Source organism: Triturus cristatus, chromosome 5_1, assembly GCF_964204655.1.
Source record: "Triturus cristatus chromosome 5_1, aTriCri1.1, whole genome shotgun sequence".
NCBI classification, from domain to species: domain Eukaryota; kingdom Metazoa; phylum Chordata; class Amphibia; order Caudata; family Salamandridae; genus Triturus; species Triturus cristatus.
In genome coordinates, this window is record NC_140587.1 from 657,682,799 (window position 1) to 657,703,842 (window position 21,044).

General features: G+C 45.6%; 1 protein-coding gene across 1 annotated transcript in view; it reads right to left on the reverse strand.

Annotated features, from left to right (window-relative positions):
- Positions 1-1,093: 1,093 nt before the first annotated feature.
- The window catches only part of TCEA1 (transcription elongation factor A1), a 175,755-nt gene continuing 155,804 nt past the window's right edge, over positions 1,094-21,044 (reverse strand). Inside the window, exon 10 of the mRNA XM_085605624.1 lies at positions 1,094-1,722. Coding sequence (XP_085461750.1) covers positions 1,714-1,722 — 9 coding nt within the window. The 3' untranslated portion in view covers positions 1,094-1,713. The remainder of the gene's footprint in view (positions 1,723-21,044) is intronic.

A 21,044-nucleotide genomic window follows, 5' to 3' on the forward strand; every position in this document is an offset into this window, starting at 1 on the left:
ATCCGAACCCAATGGCGGAAAAAAACAATCTAAGGATGGAGAGGATGCCCATGCGCACTGTAGTCCAGGGGAGGAGCCACCTATCTCTTGATACTTCGAAGACTCTTCCAGGACAACAATGTGCAATCATCCGGACCCAACACTAGGCGGCGATCTATGCACAGATATGAATTCAGCAGCCCACATGCCTCGAAACAGCATATTTCATTGGACTGAAGTGGCATTAAAAATTCTTAAATGCAGCCTGCTGCCTATTAGGAAAGAATGGATCGAGCGAAGAGCAGAGCATGTAATACTGGACAACAGTTCCAGTCAATGAGTTATGTTGTACTTATGAGTGTTGTACCATGCCAAGTCTAGGGTAATGAGCACTTGGGTATGATCATCTGATGAGAATACTCATCCTACCAGATGGTACCAACATGGTTTCTGTGCCAGCTCCTGCTACGAACAGAGATTGCGTGCTTATACTTCCTTTCAGAGTTGCGCTATTTCTGCTTTTAGAATTTTGCTAAGCAGAGACTGGTTACGAACTGAGCCATAGTTAGCAGTTGTCTAGGTAAGCGGTGTGCGTTGTTTTTTTGCGTTTTTTTTTCCCATCGGCGGACTAACTTGTTGAAATGCTTCTGAGACTACTATATTCAACTGATAATTAAAATGGTTGGTGATGTTAGAAGCTAGTGAGCCCATTCAATCTAATGTAGGCTGACAGCTAGGGACTGACAGCATGATTGGAAGCATATACTTTTGCTGTCATTAGAAAGACTTCTTGTTCACTCAAAGGTGAGAATGTTCAGGGGAGCACTGATGATAGGCGATTCGATAAGGTAGAAGTGAGATTTACAGACGTCAAGTAGATCTGTGCAGAACTCCAAGTTCGCAGTACATTATTTATTCACTAAAAGCCATTTTTGGTAACATTACTTGTACTGTGATTTCAATTGAATGTTGGGAATTTCTTTTACTATTTAGCAAAAATAAATGAAAATTTGACAAAATTCTCAACTTGCAGTTTGCCTTATTAGAAAGTTGGTTTTGATGGCAACTTGATCAAAGTATCTATGGAACATTCAAGAGAATAAGAACAAAAACGGTAAGAAAAGATAGACTTTAATGATATCCTCTGATCTTGATGGGTCAATCAAATGGCAAGTTCAGTCTTTCACTAAACCACAAAATTAAATAATTCATTTGTGAAAGTACACTAATTACAATAATAAGACTCATGGACAACAGAGTGATCTAGTCAAAAGAATTAAGGTATTAACTGAACAATTATTAAGTAATATAAAAGGGTACTGGAAAAGACTACAATAGAACATGAAAGCCTGACAATACCCATGTCAATTACTTGAACATTTTTCCATTTTGTGAGTTGGATTTCAGTAACTACTTATGCACCAGAGAAAGAAATAAAATGAACAAAAAATTGGTACAAGTTAATTGATAAAAGTTTAATGTAATACACTTATAAAAAAAGAAAAAATATTCTTACACATACATCACAAAATTGGGCACACTTCCTACTTACTACCCATTACAGGAAGGTCATTTATGAAAGTGATGATTGCTTTAAAAACACGTTTATTGGGGTATGAATGTTGCTTCAAAATACTCTTGTTCCGTTCTCAAAACTAGGTGTTCAGCCTAATTTTTAAAGCTAATTACAAAACTGCATCCCGCAGACTGGTCCAGATGTCTTTCCATCTCGTTTTAGCAGAACTAGAGAGAGAAAAAACATTTTATTGAGGACTGCACACATTTAAAAATGGAATATTGCTTTGAGGAGCACATATAATGTGGGCAGTAGTTATAGTAAGGGTAAATGTATATACACGTAGCCATGTTTAACAATTGGCACACTGATAATACTGCAATCTCATGAAAATTACATTATGCTAAAAAACTTTCCAATAAGTACCAAACATGTTACCCCTTTCGCAGCTAGGCCTTTCCCCTCAAGAATTCTAAGCCTTTTTTTTTTGTGGTTGTTTGGGCTTATGCCTCCATAACATTTTTTTTGCACACAAGGTATGCAGGCCAATTTTGCTGAACCCCCCCACCCCCCCGCCCCACTCAACATACTGGGGATTCTAAAGGTACGCAAGATTTGTGGATTCCACTGGAGGGGACTAAGGAAATAGAGAAAATATAGCTAGATTTTGCTTTTGGGGAGGAAAATAGGGCTTTGCAAAAAAGTGTTTCTTACCCCTAAAAATGGCATCAACAAAAGGTTTGTTGAGCTAAAGTCACCATCTTTCAGGACCATGAACAGCTGCATAAAAAAAAACTATTTTGTAACCACAATTTGGGCATTTTTGAAAGAGGTAACCCATTTTGCCTATTTTTTGTGCTTTCAACCTACTTTCAGTTTGTTGTGGAAATAAATGAAAACCATGGGTGATCCCGAAAAACTATAGATTTTTGAAAAGTAGACAACCTTCTGAATTCAGCAAGGGGTCATTTGTGTAGATTCCTCAAGCCTCCCCCCCCCCAAATCAACTGTTGTAATTAAATACTTAAAACGAGTAGGAAAATAAAAGTCCATTTGTAACAACGTTTTAATTTGTAACTTCTTGACACAAGGGCCTGTTTACAAAAGTAATATACCATTACGTCTTCTGGACCATTCTGACTTTGGAGATGCATAGGGTTTGTAGATTTTCCAAGAACCCGAGGTACCCAGAGCCAATAACTGAGTTGCACCTTACAATGGCTTTACACTGTGTTATAGGTATAGAGCAATTCATATGATAAAATATAAATTGCGAAAAATGGGTATCAAGGAAACATGGTCCTTAGAAATCGGGCTACTGGTTGGCCGAGGTATGTACCCAGACCAGGCAGGAACCACCACTCTAGTCAGGGTAAGTTAGATAGATACACACTAAAAGATAACCTGTGCTCACCCTCTAGTAGGTTGGCACAGAGCAGTCAGGCTTATCTAAAGAGGCAACGTGTAAAGTAATTGTGCACAACACACACACACACACAATAACATAATGACTACACCACAAAAAGACTCCACATAGGTTTAGAACAATAGATTGCTGTATTCTGAACAAAACAAGACCAAAAAGACAAAAATCCAATGTATAGAAGTTGAGCTAGTGATTTTTAAAGGAATAAATGCAGTAAAGTGCTTAGAAGCAAGTAGCCCTAAAAACCTTGTTAAAGCGCAGGCTGGCTACATGACCTACGCAGGCCCTGGTGAACAAAGTAACTTTCCTGGTTGCAACCAACGAGATACACTGATCTTCTCCATGCAGTGAAGGCGATGCGTTCGTTCCAAAGATGTATGTCAGAGTCTAGAGGCATTGAGCGGTGCGGGGGATTCTGTCAAACAGTTGAGTTATGTGTCGATCTCACCAGGCTGCAGCAGCTGTGATACGCAGTCCGATGTGTCATCTCTGGAAGCAAAGCGTTGGTTCCGATGGATATGCTGATTTTACTCCCGCAACCGGGTCAATGCCTCGGTTCGGTTACACACAAACACGAGATGCATCGAAATCCGTATTACAAGTATATGGCCTACTTCCAGCTAGCTAGGCAGAGGAGCAGAGACTTTGATATCCCGTTTCTCAAGCAACAGGAGGCAAGCCAACAAACCCTTGGAGATCACTTGGAGGTATTGCAGAGTCCTTCCAGCAGAGTCAGGGAGCAGCAGGGAGATGGGCAACAAGCAGAAAAGCAGTCCTTTCAGATAAGCAGTCCAGTCGAGTCCTCTAAACAGCACAACAGTCCTCCTGACAGAGTCTCAGTTCAAGATCAAGAAGTGCCCTAGTACTTATACCCAAAAATTGCCTTTGATGTGGGGGGTGGGGGGGCTGACTTCAAAGCAGCCCTCTGAAGTGCCTAAGGATCCCTTTCAACCCAGTCCTGTCTGCCAAGTTAGCTGGGGGTACTCAGACACACCTATCCTTACTGTGTTCTGGCTGTCTAGAAGAAATGCACAAAGTGTAGCTGTCACCTACCCCAGACGTGTATTGGAGACAGGCTGTGAGGCACACAGAACAGTAAGTTCAAAGAAAAGTGTAATTTCTAAAAACAGTAATGTTAAATCCAACTTCACCAGTCAGGAGGATTTATCAGTACCATTCCTAACATACAAAACATGAAAAAGTTACTCCACTCTGATCAAGAATTACAGCTTAAAAGTGTAATAAGGAATTCCCAATGCTAGCCTATGAGAGGAATAGGCCTCACAGTTGTGAAAAACGAAATAGGATGTCACTACCATGACATGAAAAACATACATGTCCTACCTTTTACTTACATAGCATTCTGCCCTTATGGCTACCTGGGCCCCACCTTACGGGTGACATATATTATAATAGGGAAATTTAAGGCTTGGCAAGTAGTTTTAAATACCAAGTCGAAGTTGCAGTAAACTGCACACAGAGGCACTTAGTGGCAGGCCTGAGACAGGTTTGAAAGGCTGCTTCTGTGGGTGACACAATCAGTGCTGCAGCCCACTAGAAACATTTAATTCACAGGCCCTGGGTATATGGTATACTACCTTACAAGGGACTTACAACTAAATTAAATAGGTCAATCAGGTACACATCGATTGCACACGTTTAGGGAAGAAGCACATGCACTTTAGCGCTGATAAGCAGTGGTAAAGTACTCAAAGTCCTAAGCCCAACAAAGATTCAGCAAAACGTGGAGGGTACAGCAAAAATGTTTGGGGTGACACTTTAGAGAGCCATTTTACAACACTATCTTTTTCTGAAATCTGCACAAGATATGGAGTTTGTATGCAGTGGTTATTTAAATGTATCTGAATTTGTGGGTTTGTGATTGAGGGCACTTCTCAAAACACACTGGCTTACATTTGGAAGGCACAAATGCAGAGAAACACAATTAGTAATAACACATGTTCTACTATTCTGTGTTCCCCTAAGTCTACCGATAAAAATGGCACACCAAATGTGTAGTAAGGAAAATAACAACCCTTTCTGGTGGAGAATCTATCAAACCGCAGATCCTCACCTTAGAATATCCACCAGGCATCCGACTGAATCTGGAAAATCTTGAGCAGTACCTCTGTGCACTGGTGGGTGTCATCTGGCGGCTCCATACTGGAAGTGACATGTGCGGTGCCTATATGGGCACCACCCCAGTGCACAGACATCAGTTTCCTTGTGAGCATTTCTGTGCCAAAAACATAGAGCTACAGCCGTACCAGTGTGCAGCACTTAACAGTTGGTAACAAGGGGGTCTAAGACTGCCCACGCTCTCAGCGTGTGGTGAACCCCTAGCTGTGTGCTGTTGCCACTCCAAAGTCAACAGAGGAAGAGGAGGATGGTGGTGTATGAGGAGGAAGTAGTGGAGAGGTAGCCCTGTTGTACGTTTTAGGCCTCTTGGAAGGGATAGGCGTTGGTGTTTTGAGGACCTCCTCAAAAGTCAACTTCTTATAAGGAGTAGGTTCCTTTGACACCATGCCAAGATCCTTCCAGTGCCCGGGTTAATGTGTCCTCTGTTGTCGAGCGGCCAGGTGTTCTTCAAGCCGCTCTAGAATCGCCTACCCAAAGTCCTTGGAACTTGCAGAGGAGGCAGCAGTGGAGGTGGGTTTTGATAGGCTGAATAGTCATCTACCGAAAGGAGTAAAGCTAGATATTGACGCCGAATCTTCGGCGAGCCTTGACGGTGAACTCAACTTTGGCTCAGACTGTTTCGATGTAAGATGTGTAGTCTAAATCTTCGGCTCCGCTCCTTTCAGCTCAGATAGTGGTCGATGGTGCACCTTCAGATCCAGTGCAGAAGCGGCTGACGAGGCTCTAGGTTTCCAATAGGACTTGGTACCAAATACTGAACGTGCGTTGGGTCTGTCTCGGAATGCCTGCCGACCATGGCCGAAAGGTGGCAGCGCACCAGATACCTCATAGGCACGGGAGGGAGAGGAGGGTGTCTCTTGGTGGTGAGTAGAGGGGAGCATCAGTATTCACCGCAATATTTTTGTTGCTGCTGGACAGGCAGAGGTTGCTCAGCCTCAATCTGCCTCGGAGTCCGTGCTTTTCAGCGAGAAGTCTGGTTCCATTTAGACTCCCAAAGCACCCGATTCTTCCATATCTGACTCCTCACACTCTCCAAAGATGTCTGGAGTGTCTTTCGGTTCTCGTCTGTGTGCTGTGGTAGCCAAGGCGACGAGTGCATCAGTTCCATAGCCTTTTTGTTATGCAACGCAAGACATGCCGAACAGGAGTCTTCTCAGTGATCGGGAGACAGATTGCAAACTTTAGGAGGGTCGGACCTTTGGTACTTGGCATCGCAAGCAGGACAGAATCAAAATGGAGTACATCATGAAGACATTCTCAACCCAGACAGTAGGAGTCGAGAGGTATGCAGCAGACACGGAGTCGAATGAAACAAGACGGATGAAAACTAGTGAAAGCAGTATTGTTTTGTATAACTGTCGAGGGAACGGATCCAAGGGCCTGGTGAGAACACAGCATTGCGCCGAACCGGAGCTCATGACGACACATCAAAACCAGACGCCAGAGAAAAAAAAGATGATCTAACAATGGGGCTGAAGCCCATGCGCAAACCACAAATAACTTGAGTCACTAGCTCCTGTGACTTGAAAAGACTTCATTCAAAGAAAAAGAAGTTGTACACATCTGAGCCCAACTCTACATGGTGGAAGAAGGCACAGCATGTGTATCTATAGTCACACGAAAAACTAATTTCTTAATGCGTGCAACTGATGGTTTGGTGCACCTTTTGGTGGAATTGTGGGAGGAGGCGATCTAAATTGGATTGTAGCAAACACAACAAGATGGACAGAGTGCTAAAACTTTTCGACCCCCAGTCAAGAGATCTGGGTTTAATCCATTGTTCTTTTGCTCACTATGCCACCACAGTTTGGACCAAGCCATAGGTAAATCAGTCTTAACCATGCTCCTCATGGGAACAGTCCAGCTCGAACTGCCAGACCAGGTCATCCCTAGACCGGAAACAAGCATCAAGGGACTGGTTTCAGGTATCACCCCACATCAGCCAGGCTAGCTTGAATCCAGTGGCACAGCGAGCAAGGGACCCACGCCTGGGCATACCCATCCTACTGTGGAGAGCAAAAGAACGATGGATTTAACCTAGATCTTTTGACTGGGGGTCATTGCTCGTTTCAGGTCCAGGGAGGATAAAAAGGTTACTGCTGACGAAGGTCCTGACGTCAAAGGTTTCTCCTGTCTGCAAGTATCCCTTTGCCGAAGAAGATTTTGACAGCAAGCATGTCAGTACAGAGACTTCTTGTCTTAATATCGACCGGTGACCATCAAATGTGTCTGGAGTGGTGTTGCTGTTTGTGATGCTTTTTCTTCCGGGATCTTCCTTCTCTGTTGTCCTTTTTGGGAGAGTGCAAAGGTACAGTTCCGAGAGGCCACTCTCTGCCTTGCTGTTGTCTCATTTTTTCCTGTTGGGCTTGAAGGTCTAACTGCCTTCTTAAGAGAATCTCCTCTCTGTCCTCTGATGCTCTTTTGGACACCTGTTCTGACAAAATATATAGCTTGACTGGATAGGCGGTAAACAGACCACACGCACTAAATGAGGATTTGTAGCAGCCGCCTTCTTACCACAGGAAGGATACTTCGCAAATAGTGAAGGCAAAAGCTTGTGATGGGACGTTAACATTTTGAATGACATGATAAATGTTTGTGAATAATCAGACCTCAAGAAATAAGGAGAAAAATCTCCTCAAAGTATTCCCGAATCAAGTCAGCACAACCTGGAAAAAAGAACAGAGGTGTTCAGGCAAACTGCTAGTACAAGGCATCCTGGGAGCTGAAAGCTGCTGTCTTATAGGGCTCAAATGCTTTTTTGACCTTATGCACTCTTAACCTAGCAGTACCTTTTACTTTAATTTTTTCTACTGAAATGTGGAAAGTATAAAGCTCCTCAGTTTTTTGGGGGCTACACTTTTCAGCTGGGGGGAAAAAAAAATCAGTACCTGCTACTTACATTTTTAATAAATGGAGGGAACATTTATTGGCCCACTTTCAAAATGCCCACTTCCACAAAATATTGAACACACTGATGGAAATTATTTTAAGTCTATGATTATAGTAAGGATTCCTACAAAACAGAACCTCAATTATCTTGAAGAGATTTAATGGAATCATGGCTTTAACGGTGACTGTGACCTGTTCCAAGGTATCTGGTACTATTGATTTGACACCCTGTTTGCAGATTCAGTAATAGCTTAAACAAAAATATTGACTTATGCAAATCTGTGTATAAACCAGCAAGTAGACCAAATTGTGTCTGGTTCTGCAGGCGGAGGGGCACAGACTGAGTTTCTGCAAACAGATTAGGATGTCATCCGAGTAACTGAACACAATGTGCCTACTGTACCCTAATCTAATACCCCTTTCTGCCATAGTACACACAACTGCTACAAATAGATCTAAGAAACTGTTCAAAATCATGAGAAGCAAATCTTCCTGCAGAAGCGATTCTGCTTCCTCAAATAACATAGCACACCCTAACTGTGAAACCTTAGTCTCCTTTTTCGCTGACAAGACATCGTTAATCACCAACGACATCCAGACAGCTCTCAGCCTCCTACCGCCCCAGCCGCACTCACTCCCCCACACTTTTGACATGGAAACTCGCCTTTATACCCAACTTTTCTCGTCCAATAATGATGCCTCCTGGTCTAGCTTCACAACCTTTGATGAGATCGGCACTCAAACTCTTCTGACCTCCTTGAAATATTCTAACCACTTAATTAATCCCCTCCAAACTTATAAATGACTCCATTCACCTACACCCACTGTAGACCAAGATAATCAATGCCTCCGTATACCAGGGCTACCAACCTGACTGACTTAAAATTGGCCAGGTTACCCCTATCATAAAAATAAAAATTAAAACTCCGACCTGTTTGACCCCAACACCTACCGCCCCATACCAAACATCACTACTCTGGCCAAGCTCCTTGAAAAATGTGTTCACTTCTAGCTCCTCAATCACATTGAACACTCCCGACTTCTCGACCATTGCCAATCCGGCTTCCGTTCGGGGCACAGCACTGAAACGGCCATGGTGCATATGGTCGATGATGCCCTACGCTCACTTGACTGGAATTAATCTCGTCTCTTGATTCTATTCGTTCTGCCAGCATCCTAGAACAGAGGCTCGGCCTCTTTGACACTGTGCTAAAATAGTTCAACTCCGTTCTACACAACAGGTAGCAGCGCTTCCTTATTAATCACACTCTATCCGAGCAGGCCCCGCTTTCGCTAGGTGTCCCCCAAAGCTCTATCCTCTCCCCGACATTGTACAGTCCCTACATAGAGCTCCTAACTGATGACCTGAAATGCTCTCACATCTCCTACCACTGTATGCTGACGACATCCAACTCTATATAAAAATAACCTCTCTGAAGAACATCCACACTCTCCAACACACAGCAATGCCTGACCTGCAATCACCTCAAACTCAATGCCCTTAAAACGTAATTCTTACCGATCGCTAATCGGCCAGGCTTCATCTTAAAACTGAAAGCAGGACTCAAAGCTCTGCACCACAATACACTTTCCTACCTGTTTCAGAAACTGACCCTTTCGAGTGGCAACAGATCCTCCAGAAGGAAGAGCTCCCAACTGCTCAAGCTACAGAAATTTAAGAAAAAGAAAACCTAATACTTTCTCTGGAATGGCCCGAACATCTGGAACTCTCGCCCCACTGAGATCAGATGTAATCCTTCCACATCCTTCAAGAAAGTAGTAAAAAAAAAATCTAGTCTAACCAATTCCTTTCTCATTGAGGACCTGGCAGCCCCTCCCCCGCCCAGCTCCCTTTTTGACCTCGCCCTCCTTTTGTTTGCTGCCTCCCGTCACTCTGTATAATGCTGTTAGTCTTGGTCCTATGTTTCACTTCACCCCCCTAGTTACTCTACTCATCGCTACCGCGGGGAACACTCTGCCTGTTGTCTCCCCACTCAGCATTCCCTTTGATAACTACTTCAGCACTCTTATGTACACTGTTAATCGTACTCTTCTGCGATTTACTGTCGAGTTCTAAGGTTATTTACACCGCTGCTATTCTGTTTATGTATCCCACTACGCATCGTGAACTATATATTTTTATTTTGCTCTAAATGTACCACACATGACTGGTATTGTTGTACTTTGTAAAGCGCAGAGCTGCCTTGCTCGTCAGTGTAGGGATGCCATACGGGTTAACCTCCTCGGGTGAATTTATGCAGCTACTCTCCCTACCCTGGCAACTCCCGATCGTGTCATCCTCAGAACTTTCTGCGTTCATGTATTCCTAATGGCTTTTGGACACTTTTTTTTTTTTTAATATAAAATTGTGTATTATTTTTTTATTGACATTTTATGTAATGTGCTGCTATTTTGTAGTATATATATCTGTGCCTCATGTTATTACTGATGTGCCTACTCTAAAGCTCTCTGATATCTTCGGGTCATGTTCGCGCTACACAAAACTCTCAATAAATAAAAAGTAGTTTCATTATCACAATGAAAAGTAGTAAGAAAAGTGAGGGTTCCTACCTCAGGACATGTTCTTAAGTTAAGCTGTCTGAAATGGACTAGTCTTAATCTGTGCTTTGGAAAGTGTGTAAAGAAATCTTACCCAATCTACAACAGAGTATAAAATTCAGGTGGTGCAGGAGCTCATAAGTAAATTCTAATTTGCTTTACCAAAGGCCTGTTCAATATATAGAAAGAACATGGCGTACTCTCCAAAGGATCCCTAAATCTGGTTCTTAGCATGGGTCAGTGTACTCCGATTGAGTGGCACACTTCTGTGTGGAACAAAACCAGAGAGGACCAAGTGATCAAGCCAGGGGCAACTCCTAGCAACCAGCATTTTGCTGATAATTTTGATATCTACACTGAATACAGACAGTGGTCATGAATATGCTACTTACCAGTATGCATCTGTTCTTGGCATGTAGGGCTGCTGACATTCATATCTGTGCATAGATCGCCGCCTAGTGTTGGGTCCGGATGTTTGCACATTGTTGTCCTGGAAGAGTCTTCGAAGTATCACGAGATAGATGATTCCTTCCCTGGACCACAGTGCGCATGGGCATCCTCTCCATCCCTAGATTGTTTTTCGCCATTGTGGCAGTGATGGAGTAGATACAGTAAGTGATGACCATGCTATACAGTAATTCTGAGTGCTGCAGCCGCTACAGGCGCCGGGGAGGAGGGTGGGCGATATGAATGTCAGCAGCCCTACATGCCAAGAACAGATGCATACTGGTAAGTAGCATATTCAGTTCGAGGCATGTGGGCTGCTGAATTCATATCTGTGCATAGAATACATAGCAGTACCTCCTATTAGCGGCGGCTACCCGTGCCAGCTGCAGCAGTCTGTAAAAGAGTTTTGAGAACAGCCTGTCCTACAGCTGCCTGCTGTTTTGAGTGTACATCTACACAGTAGTGTTTGGTAAATGTATGTACAGTGGACCATGTGGCTGCTCTACATATTTCCTGTAAAGGAATGTTTCCTAGGAAAGCCATGGACGCCCCTAACTTTCGTGTTGAGTGGGCTCGTGGGGGAATCGTTAATGTGCGTTTTGCTTTGTGATAGCAAATTTGAATACATTTAACGATCCATCTGGCTATACCTGCTTTGGAAATGGCGTTGCCCTTGTGTTGTGGAGAAAAGGCAACGAAAAGTTGTTTCGTCTTTCTAAAGACCTTAGTCCTGTCTATATAGTACATGAGGGCTCGTTTTACATCTAGTGTATGGAGCATTCTCTCTGCGACATTTTGTGGGTTTTGAAAGAAAACAGGCAGTTCAATAGTTTGATTCATGTGGAACTGCGATATCACCTTGGGCATGAATTTGGGATTGGTACGTAGTACAACCCTGTTTGCGTGAACCTGTATGAATGGCTCTTGAATGGTTAGTGCCTGGAGTTCACTAACTCTTCTTAACGAAGTGATCGCCACTAGGAAAGCTACTTTCCAGGTGAGGAATTGAATCTCACATGAATGGAGAGGTTCGAAGGGTGGACCCATCAGTCTGGTGAGGACCAAATTGAGGTTCCACACCGGTGCTGGTGGGTGTCTTGGGGGAATTACTCGTTTGAGTCCCTCCAAGAAGGCTTTGATGGCAGGCACTCTGAATAAAGAGAGGTGTTGCCTGTTTTGGAGATAGGCTGCTATTGCGGTTAAATGGACACGTATTGAGGTGTATGCTAGATTGCATCGGTATAGGTGTAAGAGGTAACAGATAATGTTTTGAATGGATTCGTCCAGCGGGTTAATGTCATTGTTGGTACAATAAATGACAAACCTTTTCCATTTAGCCGCATAGCAAGCTCTGGTATTGGGTCTCCTGGCCTCCTTAATGATATCCATACAGTCAGGTGGCAGGTTTAGGTAGCCAAACTCTAGGACTTCAGGAGCCAGATTGCCAGGTTCAGCTGTTGCGGATCTGGGTGCTGAATCTCGCCATGGTTCTGCGTTAAAAGTGCGGGTTTGATCCGCAGCCTTTGATGCGACACCACGGAAAGTTCTAGAAAGGTGGTGTACCTTGGTTGGCGCGCCCATGTGGGACCAACTAGGATGAGTGTTAGGGAGTGTTGTCGCAGTTTGCGTGCCACTAGAGGTATTAATGGCGCTGGGGGAAAAGCGTACGCAAATCTGCCGGACCAGTTCATCCATATTGCATTGCCCTGAGACTGTGGATGTGGGAACCTGGCGGCAAAGCTTCGGCATTTTGCGTTTTCGTTTGTGGCGAATAGGTCTATGTCTGGATGACCCCACTGTTGGAAGTACGGTTGGAGAACTGACGGATGTAGCTCCCACTCGTGCATCTGGTGGCTGTGTCTGCTGAGCAGATCCGCCATCTGGTTGTCCTTGCCGGGGAGGTGTTCCGCCATGAGGAATATGTTCCTCTGAATGGCCCACTTCCACATGGTCTGAGCCAGATGAGACAACTGTGGAGAGTGTGTTCCTCCCTGCTTCTGTATGTAGTACATTGCAGTCATGTTGTCCGTCCGGATCAACACGACTTTGTTGCACAAGTGTACTTTGAAGGCCTTCATGGCTAGGAAGATTGCCATCAGTTCCAGAACGTTGATGTGCATCTTCTTTTGTTGCGTTGTCCATAGTCCCTGCACTGTGTAAGTGAGTACATGAGCTCCCCAACCCTGGAGAGAGGCGTCCGCTGTCAGTGTTATTTGTGGAACAGGCTCTTGGAACGGTCGGCCCTTGCAAAGGTTTTGTGGATTCCACCAATGCAGAGAGTTGTATGCCCGACCGCTCACCAACACTAGGTCTTTTAGTTGCCCGTGAGCTTGATTCCATTGACGTGCTAAGCACGCCTGAAGCGGGCGCATATGTAGTCTCGCGTGCGGGACTATGAAAATGCAGGAGGCCATCATGCCTATCAACTGCATAAACACTCGCGCAGGAAGGGAGTGTTGAGGTTTGAACTTTGAGATCAGCAGTTGCATGCTGTTGATCCTCACTAAATTTGGCTGAGCTGTGGATGCTAGAGTGTTTATGGTCGCGCCTAGGTACTGTTGTACGTGGGCGGGTTGGAGATGTGATTTTGGGTAATTTAGTGAGAATCCCAGACTGTGAAGAAGGTGAATGGTGAGGGACATGTGGTTGGCACATTGCTGGGCTGACTTTGCTTGAACAAGCCAGTCGTCCAGGTAAGGGAAGACGTGAATGTGTTGTCTTCAGAGATGTGCAGCCACCGTTGCTAGGCACTTGGTAAAGACCCTGGGTGCTGTTGTTACTCCGAAGGGGAGAACTTTGAACTGATAGTGCTGCCCCTGAATAGTGAACCTGAGATATTTCCTGTGTGAAGGGTTTACGGGGATGTGGAAATACGCATCCTTTAGGTCCAGTGTTGCTAGGAAGTCTCCCTGACTGAGTAGCGGGAGAACCTGCTGTAGGGTGAGCATATGGAAATGCTCTGAGAGAATGTAGTGGTTGAGGGGTCTCAGGTCTAGTATAGGTCTGAGCGACCCGTCCTTCTTTGGGATTAAGAAGTACAGAGAGTACACCCCTGTCCCCTGCTGGTTGACGGGCACGACCTCTATTGCGCCTTTTTGCAGCATACTTAGCACTTCCTGCTGCAATAATGCTAAGTGCTCTACGGACATAGGACGGTGCTTTGGCGGTATGTTGGGTGGAGTGGAGGTTAGTTCGAGACAGTAACCGTGTTGTATGATGTCCCTGACCCACCGGTCTGTGGTGATGGTGTTCCACGTGGACAGGAACCACTGGAGTCTCCCCCCGACAGGTGTTATGTGGTCGGGGGGAAGGGAGAGGGCGTCACTGTTTGTTTTTGGGGGAGGACCTGGTGTTGCCGTAACCACGTCCTCTGCCCTTGGTGCTGGAGCCACGATATCCACCTCTGTTGGTTTTATCGTAGGTACTCTGTGTGCCCCCTTTAGTGTATTGCTGCTGTGACCCCTGGCCTCTAGCTGCTCCTCTATTCCCGGGGCGACGAAAGGAGCCACTACAAAATTGCTGCGTCTGCAGAGCCCCCATTCATTTCGCAGTGTCAGTGTCTTTTTTAATTTTCTTGAGGGTAGTGTCAACTTCAGGGCCGAATAAGTAGTCGGGGTTGACTGGTTGATTTAAGATGTTGTTCTGAATCTCCGGCTTGAAGCCTGAGATTCTCAACCATGCGTGTCGTCTTAACAGGACGCTGGTGTGGATTGCCCTTGCCGCTGTGTCGGCAGCATCCAGGGCGCACTTGATGGATGCATTGGTAAGGAGTTGTCCCTCTCGGATGAGGAGCTCTGCTGCCTCTTTGTATTCGTCTGGCAAATGTTGGAGTAGTGACTCTAGTGTGTCGTAGTGGGAACGATCATAATGGGCCAGGAGTGCCTGTGTGTTGGCAATGCGCCAGCTGTTTGCGACTTGCGCTGCAATCCTTTTGCCCGATGTCTCCAGCACTTTGGACTCCTTGTCTGGGGGAGGAGCATCACCTGTTGTCTGCGAATGGGCTCGTTTGCGAGCGTTAGCAACTACCATGGAGTCTAAAGGTAACTGACCCCTAATGTACATAGGGTCTCCGGGTGCAGGCTTGTATTTTTTTTCAATTCTGGGGTTTAGCACCCGCGCCCTGGTTGTTTCCTTAAAGATGTCTTTTGCAGGTTTGAGAACCCCTTTTAACATGGGCAGAGTCTTGACAGTTCTTTCAGAAGAGGCGAAAGTGTCCACCAGGAAGTCTTCCTCGACAGTGTCAGAGTGGAGTTCTACTCCATGATTGGCAGCAGCCCGTTCTATGAGGGCATTGAAGGCAGCAGTGTCCTCTGTGGGAGATGTCTTTGCGCTGTAAAGCTGCGTGTCATGGGTATCTGGCGCGGTACCCTGGTCTGTAGGGTCATCCCATGCCTGATCCGGGTCTTGCAGATGCTCATCAGGATCAGCATCCCCAGGGTAGGTGGTATTATCTCCCATATAGTCCTCTACTGCGTCTGTCTCTGAAGGCGTAGGAGAAAAGGACTGGGGATCGTGATAGGAGGGTTGTAAGCGTTCATGAAGAACTGGTTCTGAACCCGCTGGCAATTTGTGCTTGAGAGGGATTCTGTAGGAGTCCAATCCCCTCTCTGGCGTGATTTTCCGCTTGCGGAGCATCAGTTTACCAGTGTTGGCGTCGATGAATTGTGGCTGTGAAGGCTCAGAGTCTGTGTGTCCAGTAGACGGGGACTGTGTCTGGCGGACACGTGTTCGGATCTCGAACATCTTCGGCGCCGTGGACGGCGGCAAGCCAAAAGTGATGTTGGTTGGCGCCGAGGGTGCATTCGGAGCCTTGTGCGTGTCGGGGCCCGATGTGGATCGGAGGGCTGCCCGTTCCCTGATGCGTTGCAACGATGCCGCTACTTGTTGCACGGAGAACGCAGAAGGCTCCTTGGAACCGGTCGGCACCGTGGAGGTAGGCGTCGACTGCTTTGGAGCCACGGGGTCATCGATCCGAAGAGAGGCATCGAGGGTTGTTGGAGTCGACGACTTGGCATGTGCCGTTATCTTCAACGTCGACGCAGATGGTGCGGCCATTTTGACTATGGTGGTCGGGGCCGACGGCTTCGGTGCCAGAGGCCGGGGCGCTTTGTGGGTACCGAGGGCCTTTTTCTTCGGCTCGGTACCGATATCCGCTGCAGTGAGCTCGGCGCCGAAATCCCTTTTACTGCGTTCGGGGCCGACGGCCTTTGCTGGCGTCGAAGGAGTGGAGGGCTTCGAGGCCTTCGAGCCGATTGCAGCCAGTTTCGCTTTCGTTGAAGGGAACCCAGTCGTTTTCGGTAATAATGGCTCGCCGGGGATGTTCGAGGCCGGGCCTGAAGGCGGGGCCGAAGAACTTTGGGATTGATCTCGGGTAAGGCCCGGAGGCGATCCCTCGACCTGAGCCTTATGATGACGCACTTTGTCGGCCTCCGTGTCGACGGGTGGGCCTGGCTCCTCGCTAGAGCTATCTTCTTCAGCCCCAAAGGCCTCATCGTAGTCTCCTACCTCGTCGACGACTTCTTCTCTGTGAAAAAGCACCTCGTCGTCGTCTTCCGATCGGGAATCGTGTTCGGAAGCGGGGCTGGAGTTTACTTCTTCGACGCTTTCGGCGTCCTCGTCTTCGGTGCTGAAGATGTTGGCCGGGGCAGGCGCCGATTGCTGCGCTTCTAATCTCGCCGCCCGTCGATTCCGGAGAGTCTTCTTCGATCGGAATCGAGCACAGGCCATACATTTCGACTCATCGAGATCCGGTGAGAGACATTTGTTGCAGACCGGGTGGACGTCGATGTGTGGGTATTTTGCGTGGCATAAAGGACACCGTTTGAATGGAGTCCTCTATTCCATCGTCGATGTAAGTTCGATGTTCGGACCAAACGGATCCGAAAAGCTGGAAGAAAGTTCTAAAATAGTAAAGAGAGTAGTCGATACCGAACGGGAACAGTACCGACGAAACCTAAAGGCCTTTTGGCCTTAAACCTAATTTTCCTAACTTGAGCTAAGATAGGCACATCCAAACCCAATGGCGGAAAAAAACAATCTAGGGATGGAGAGGATGCCCATGCGCACTGTGGTCCAGGGGAGGAGTCACCTATCTCGTGATACTTCGAAGACTCTTCCAGGACAACAACGTGCAAACATCCGGACCCAACACTAGGCGGCGATCTATGCACAGATATGAATTCAGCAGCCCACATGCCTCGAACATAAGATATTCAGTCTGAATATGTCTTGCTTGCACAGAAAAGTTTCAATATTTTCCCTCACGGACAGTGGTAAGTGTCAAGCTTCTTGGACCATCTCTAAGAAACCATCCAGAAGAATATCAGCAGTGCACATATTGCATACCACTCGGAGGCAATCAACAGCATCTTTACTCTCATTCTGTCTCTCAGTACTGCCATTAACTACTTGTTGGCAAGTTAGGATGGTATCCCTTCTTTCCTCAGACATTTTAGGGAGTTCTGCAGCTCTGACATCTTTGTACACCTGAGTAGCATCTGACTTATGTGACTGAATACAAACTTCTCAAATACCTATACAATGTCTCTCAGATGGACCCCCAGAATACTCATGTTGTCCCTTTTCACTTAAAATAGGTAGTAAAGTTAGTCTTGCCTCCTTTCCTCCCCTGTGTAGTTTCCATCTAAAGGATTTGTGGGTAAAATCTATCTTGTGCAGGTCTTCAAACGGGGGGGGGGAGGGGGATGGGGTGGGTCTCCTGGGGATAGGGGCTTAACTGATTCCAATAGGGGGCGCCAGGCTCTGACCAAGAGAAGCATCATGCTGATAACCGTGTTTGTATTTAGTGAAAAGAGAGCCAGTCAGCCACTCTGTAATGTGCCATCACTAATATTCTGTCATTCATATCCAGGCTGGGAGTAGGTGTCAAATGGGGAGGGCCTCAAACTCAGTGTGTAAAGAATTCCACTGTGGATACTTTTACAACTTTACTTTATCAAAATAGTATGTCTGCCAATCATGTATTTGATTGCATTTTTAAAAAGGATAATTGAACATCATTGTAATGTTTAAATCGGTTTAGACATAAAAGTTTACAATTTTATAGAATAAAATAATGTGAAAAAAATGTTTCATTTTGGTGGCCCGATGAACTTTATAATTATTAAATTTTTGGTCTCAGTAGCACTTCTCTCACATTTAATGCTCCAGCATTGTTACACAATAAAATGATGCAGTGAGCCAACCAAGGAAGGGCAATCTGAGCTTTATGGAGTTTACTGAGAGCAGAGTGGCACTCCACCAATCTTCTTGAAATAATGGATAGTACAAGAGTTAAAGTTGATGGGGAGATCTGTTTTCTGCTCAACCAGACAAAGTATTCTTAAAGGTTTAGCAGAAATTCGAACATAATAGGCAAGAAATACATGTCACTTTACCCAACGAGGCTTCGCATGATCCAGGCAATGATGTGGGACTGGGTTAAAATAGAAGACAGGGGTCTTCCTCCAATGGAGCGGCCCAGACACCCATAAAGCAATGAAGACGCAACCCCAAAGGAGGACAGTGTTGATTAACAACCTCGTAAGGATCACAAGTAACTTTAGCAGGTGACACAAATTGTAGTACAAGAAGATAGCAAGTTTGCTGAAGCGGCGCATAACAGTTGCATAATCTACGTAAGAGCATTCTATTTACAGCAATGCAGTAAAATACTGAACTGGAAGATGATACCATATCATTTCGGAGGGAAGGGAGGGGGGGGGGGGGGGGGGAAGGGGGGTGTCAGATTCACTGAGTTGTTTCATTCGAACAGGGAGTCGGTAAAACTATAGAAAATATAGTAGCCATAATTAAGCTGTTTGGTACGGTTTTGTGGCCTAAACAGGCCTGCTTTACTGTGAGGGGGAGCGAAACAAGGTCATGAATGGTCCCCCAAACAATTTTCCTAGCCCTACTGTTTGACACGAATGCTTGGAGTGACTATGGCAGTAGTTTTTTTTTGGGGGGGGGGGGGGGGGGGAATTGGGGTGAAAGATTGGTGATAGAAAAGCTAGGTAAGGGTTAAGAACAGTAACTGGCTGGGTACAAAGGTTAAAGGCTGAGATATGTCCAAAGTTAGGTGCGAATCAAAGGAGAGGGTGGGTGAAGATTCAGTCAAAAGTTATTAAAATAGGCAGTGGCAGAACAGTTAGGGGTGATCATATTAGTGGTGGATCTGTGGTGACTGGTATAATGGGCCATGGAGATTTGCCAACATCACTTTCAGAATTAAAAAGGTAAAGGGGGCACAACAACACTATGATGTAGAATAGAAAGATTGTAACTTGGAATTTGGGGACCCTAAAACCCTAACCCAAGCGCTAAGAATACATACACACTTGAAGAGGTAGGTTAAAACAATGTTGCAGGGGACCCACTTACTGCTGGAGAAAGAATAAGTCAAAATGGCGTGGCCTAATCTACTCGGCATCATATGCTAATTTTGCAGGAGAGGTCTGGATTGGGGAGGCACTGGTGTCCCGTTTCAGATGCATGAAGGAAAGCAGACCTTAAGGGGAGGTATGTAGTAGTATATGGTCTACTGGACAGAATGTAAGTGTCTGTTGACTGTGAAAGCCACAAATGTAGATGAACAGCTTCCCAGATACTGCGGACTTCATCACCATACCTAGAGGTGACAGCGATATGGGCAGGAAATCTAAACAGACCAAACCAGGTATCAGTTATTCAGCGCCTTGAGACCCATGGGTGATAAGTGCGCTTTACAAATACATGTTACGTTATGTTATTGAAGAGACCATTGGGGAGATCATGGAAGCAGTAGTGTTTGTGGACCTTTTAAGACTTCAACAACCAGGAAATAAAGTGATCTGCTGTTAGTCATCAATATATAATGTATATTCCTAATTAAAATATGTGCTATTTAAACGGAAAGACTGGGACATGCCTGGTACTCCAGTATACCACAGCAGATTGATCAGATAAAGCCCCATTACAGGTGTTAACTACACATGTGCAGACCAGAGCCAAAACAACAACATGGTGACTCAAAATTGAAGCACTAATGGACCAGGTCTATCTGGGGCACACAGGCACAGCTACAGAGCAGTTCTTTCATATCAACTGGAAATCGACAGAGGTCAAGCCCTGCTTTTAAGGTAGTTAGAGAGAGGAATGTATGTTACAAATGTATAATTCTAAGATGCAGTTAGAGCACCATGAACAAAAAATTAATGGAAACTAACAGCATGAGAAGGAAACAGTGACTGTCCGAGGGAGGCTTCTGCGGCTAAATGACGTCAAAAAGCAGATATAAGACACTTGGCTCAATGAGTACACCAGTGCAATTTAAAGATTGAAACATCACAGGGTGGGAGACATAATAGGATAGCTTCAGGCCTGATTGTTGCAGAGGTTAGTCTTGCTGAGGAAGCCAGGAGGAATATATACCGATCGCCGAAGGAGCCAGGTGAGGACGTGCAATAACGACGCAGGCTAGCCGTGGGCTGAGGAGGCAGATGCTTAATCAGGGGAAGACGGCAAGAGATCGTGGGCCATCAGCGTCGCGAGACCAGAACTCACAAAAGAGTGCCCAGGTCCACCAACTGCCATTGGGTCACATAAGACTGCTCCAGGTTGAGAGACCTAGTGGAGACTTCACAACCCTTGCATCTAAATGCTTTTAGCATTAACTGTTTAGGTGAGACATACTTTGTTGGGCAGGGACTGGTGTGGGCTGCATCTGGGAGTCACTTCCAGTATAGAATAGGCAATGATTTAACTCCACCTCACTAGACGGGACAAAGACTCGGGTTCTGCCCAGGACAGCCCTAGCACACCGAACTTGAGAGGCCGTGGGGATTATTTAGTGTGTAGAGTATGCTTTGTGTTATCACATTAAAATACTTCTTTTTCATAAAAATAAGAATTTGCTTACAGTCTTTTTGCCATTCCTATATGTGTTTGAGTCGGTGTATACCTCACACCTACCTCACCCTTGAAGAGCCTTTGATTGCTCGACCCACGCTACCAATGAGAGTCAAGTGTTGAAAGGGGTAGTACTTGGCCCAGTTACTCAAGACCCATAGTAGGTGATTCTAGGGACATCAGTAGCAAAAGGCCTCA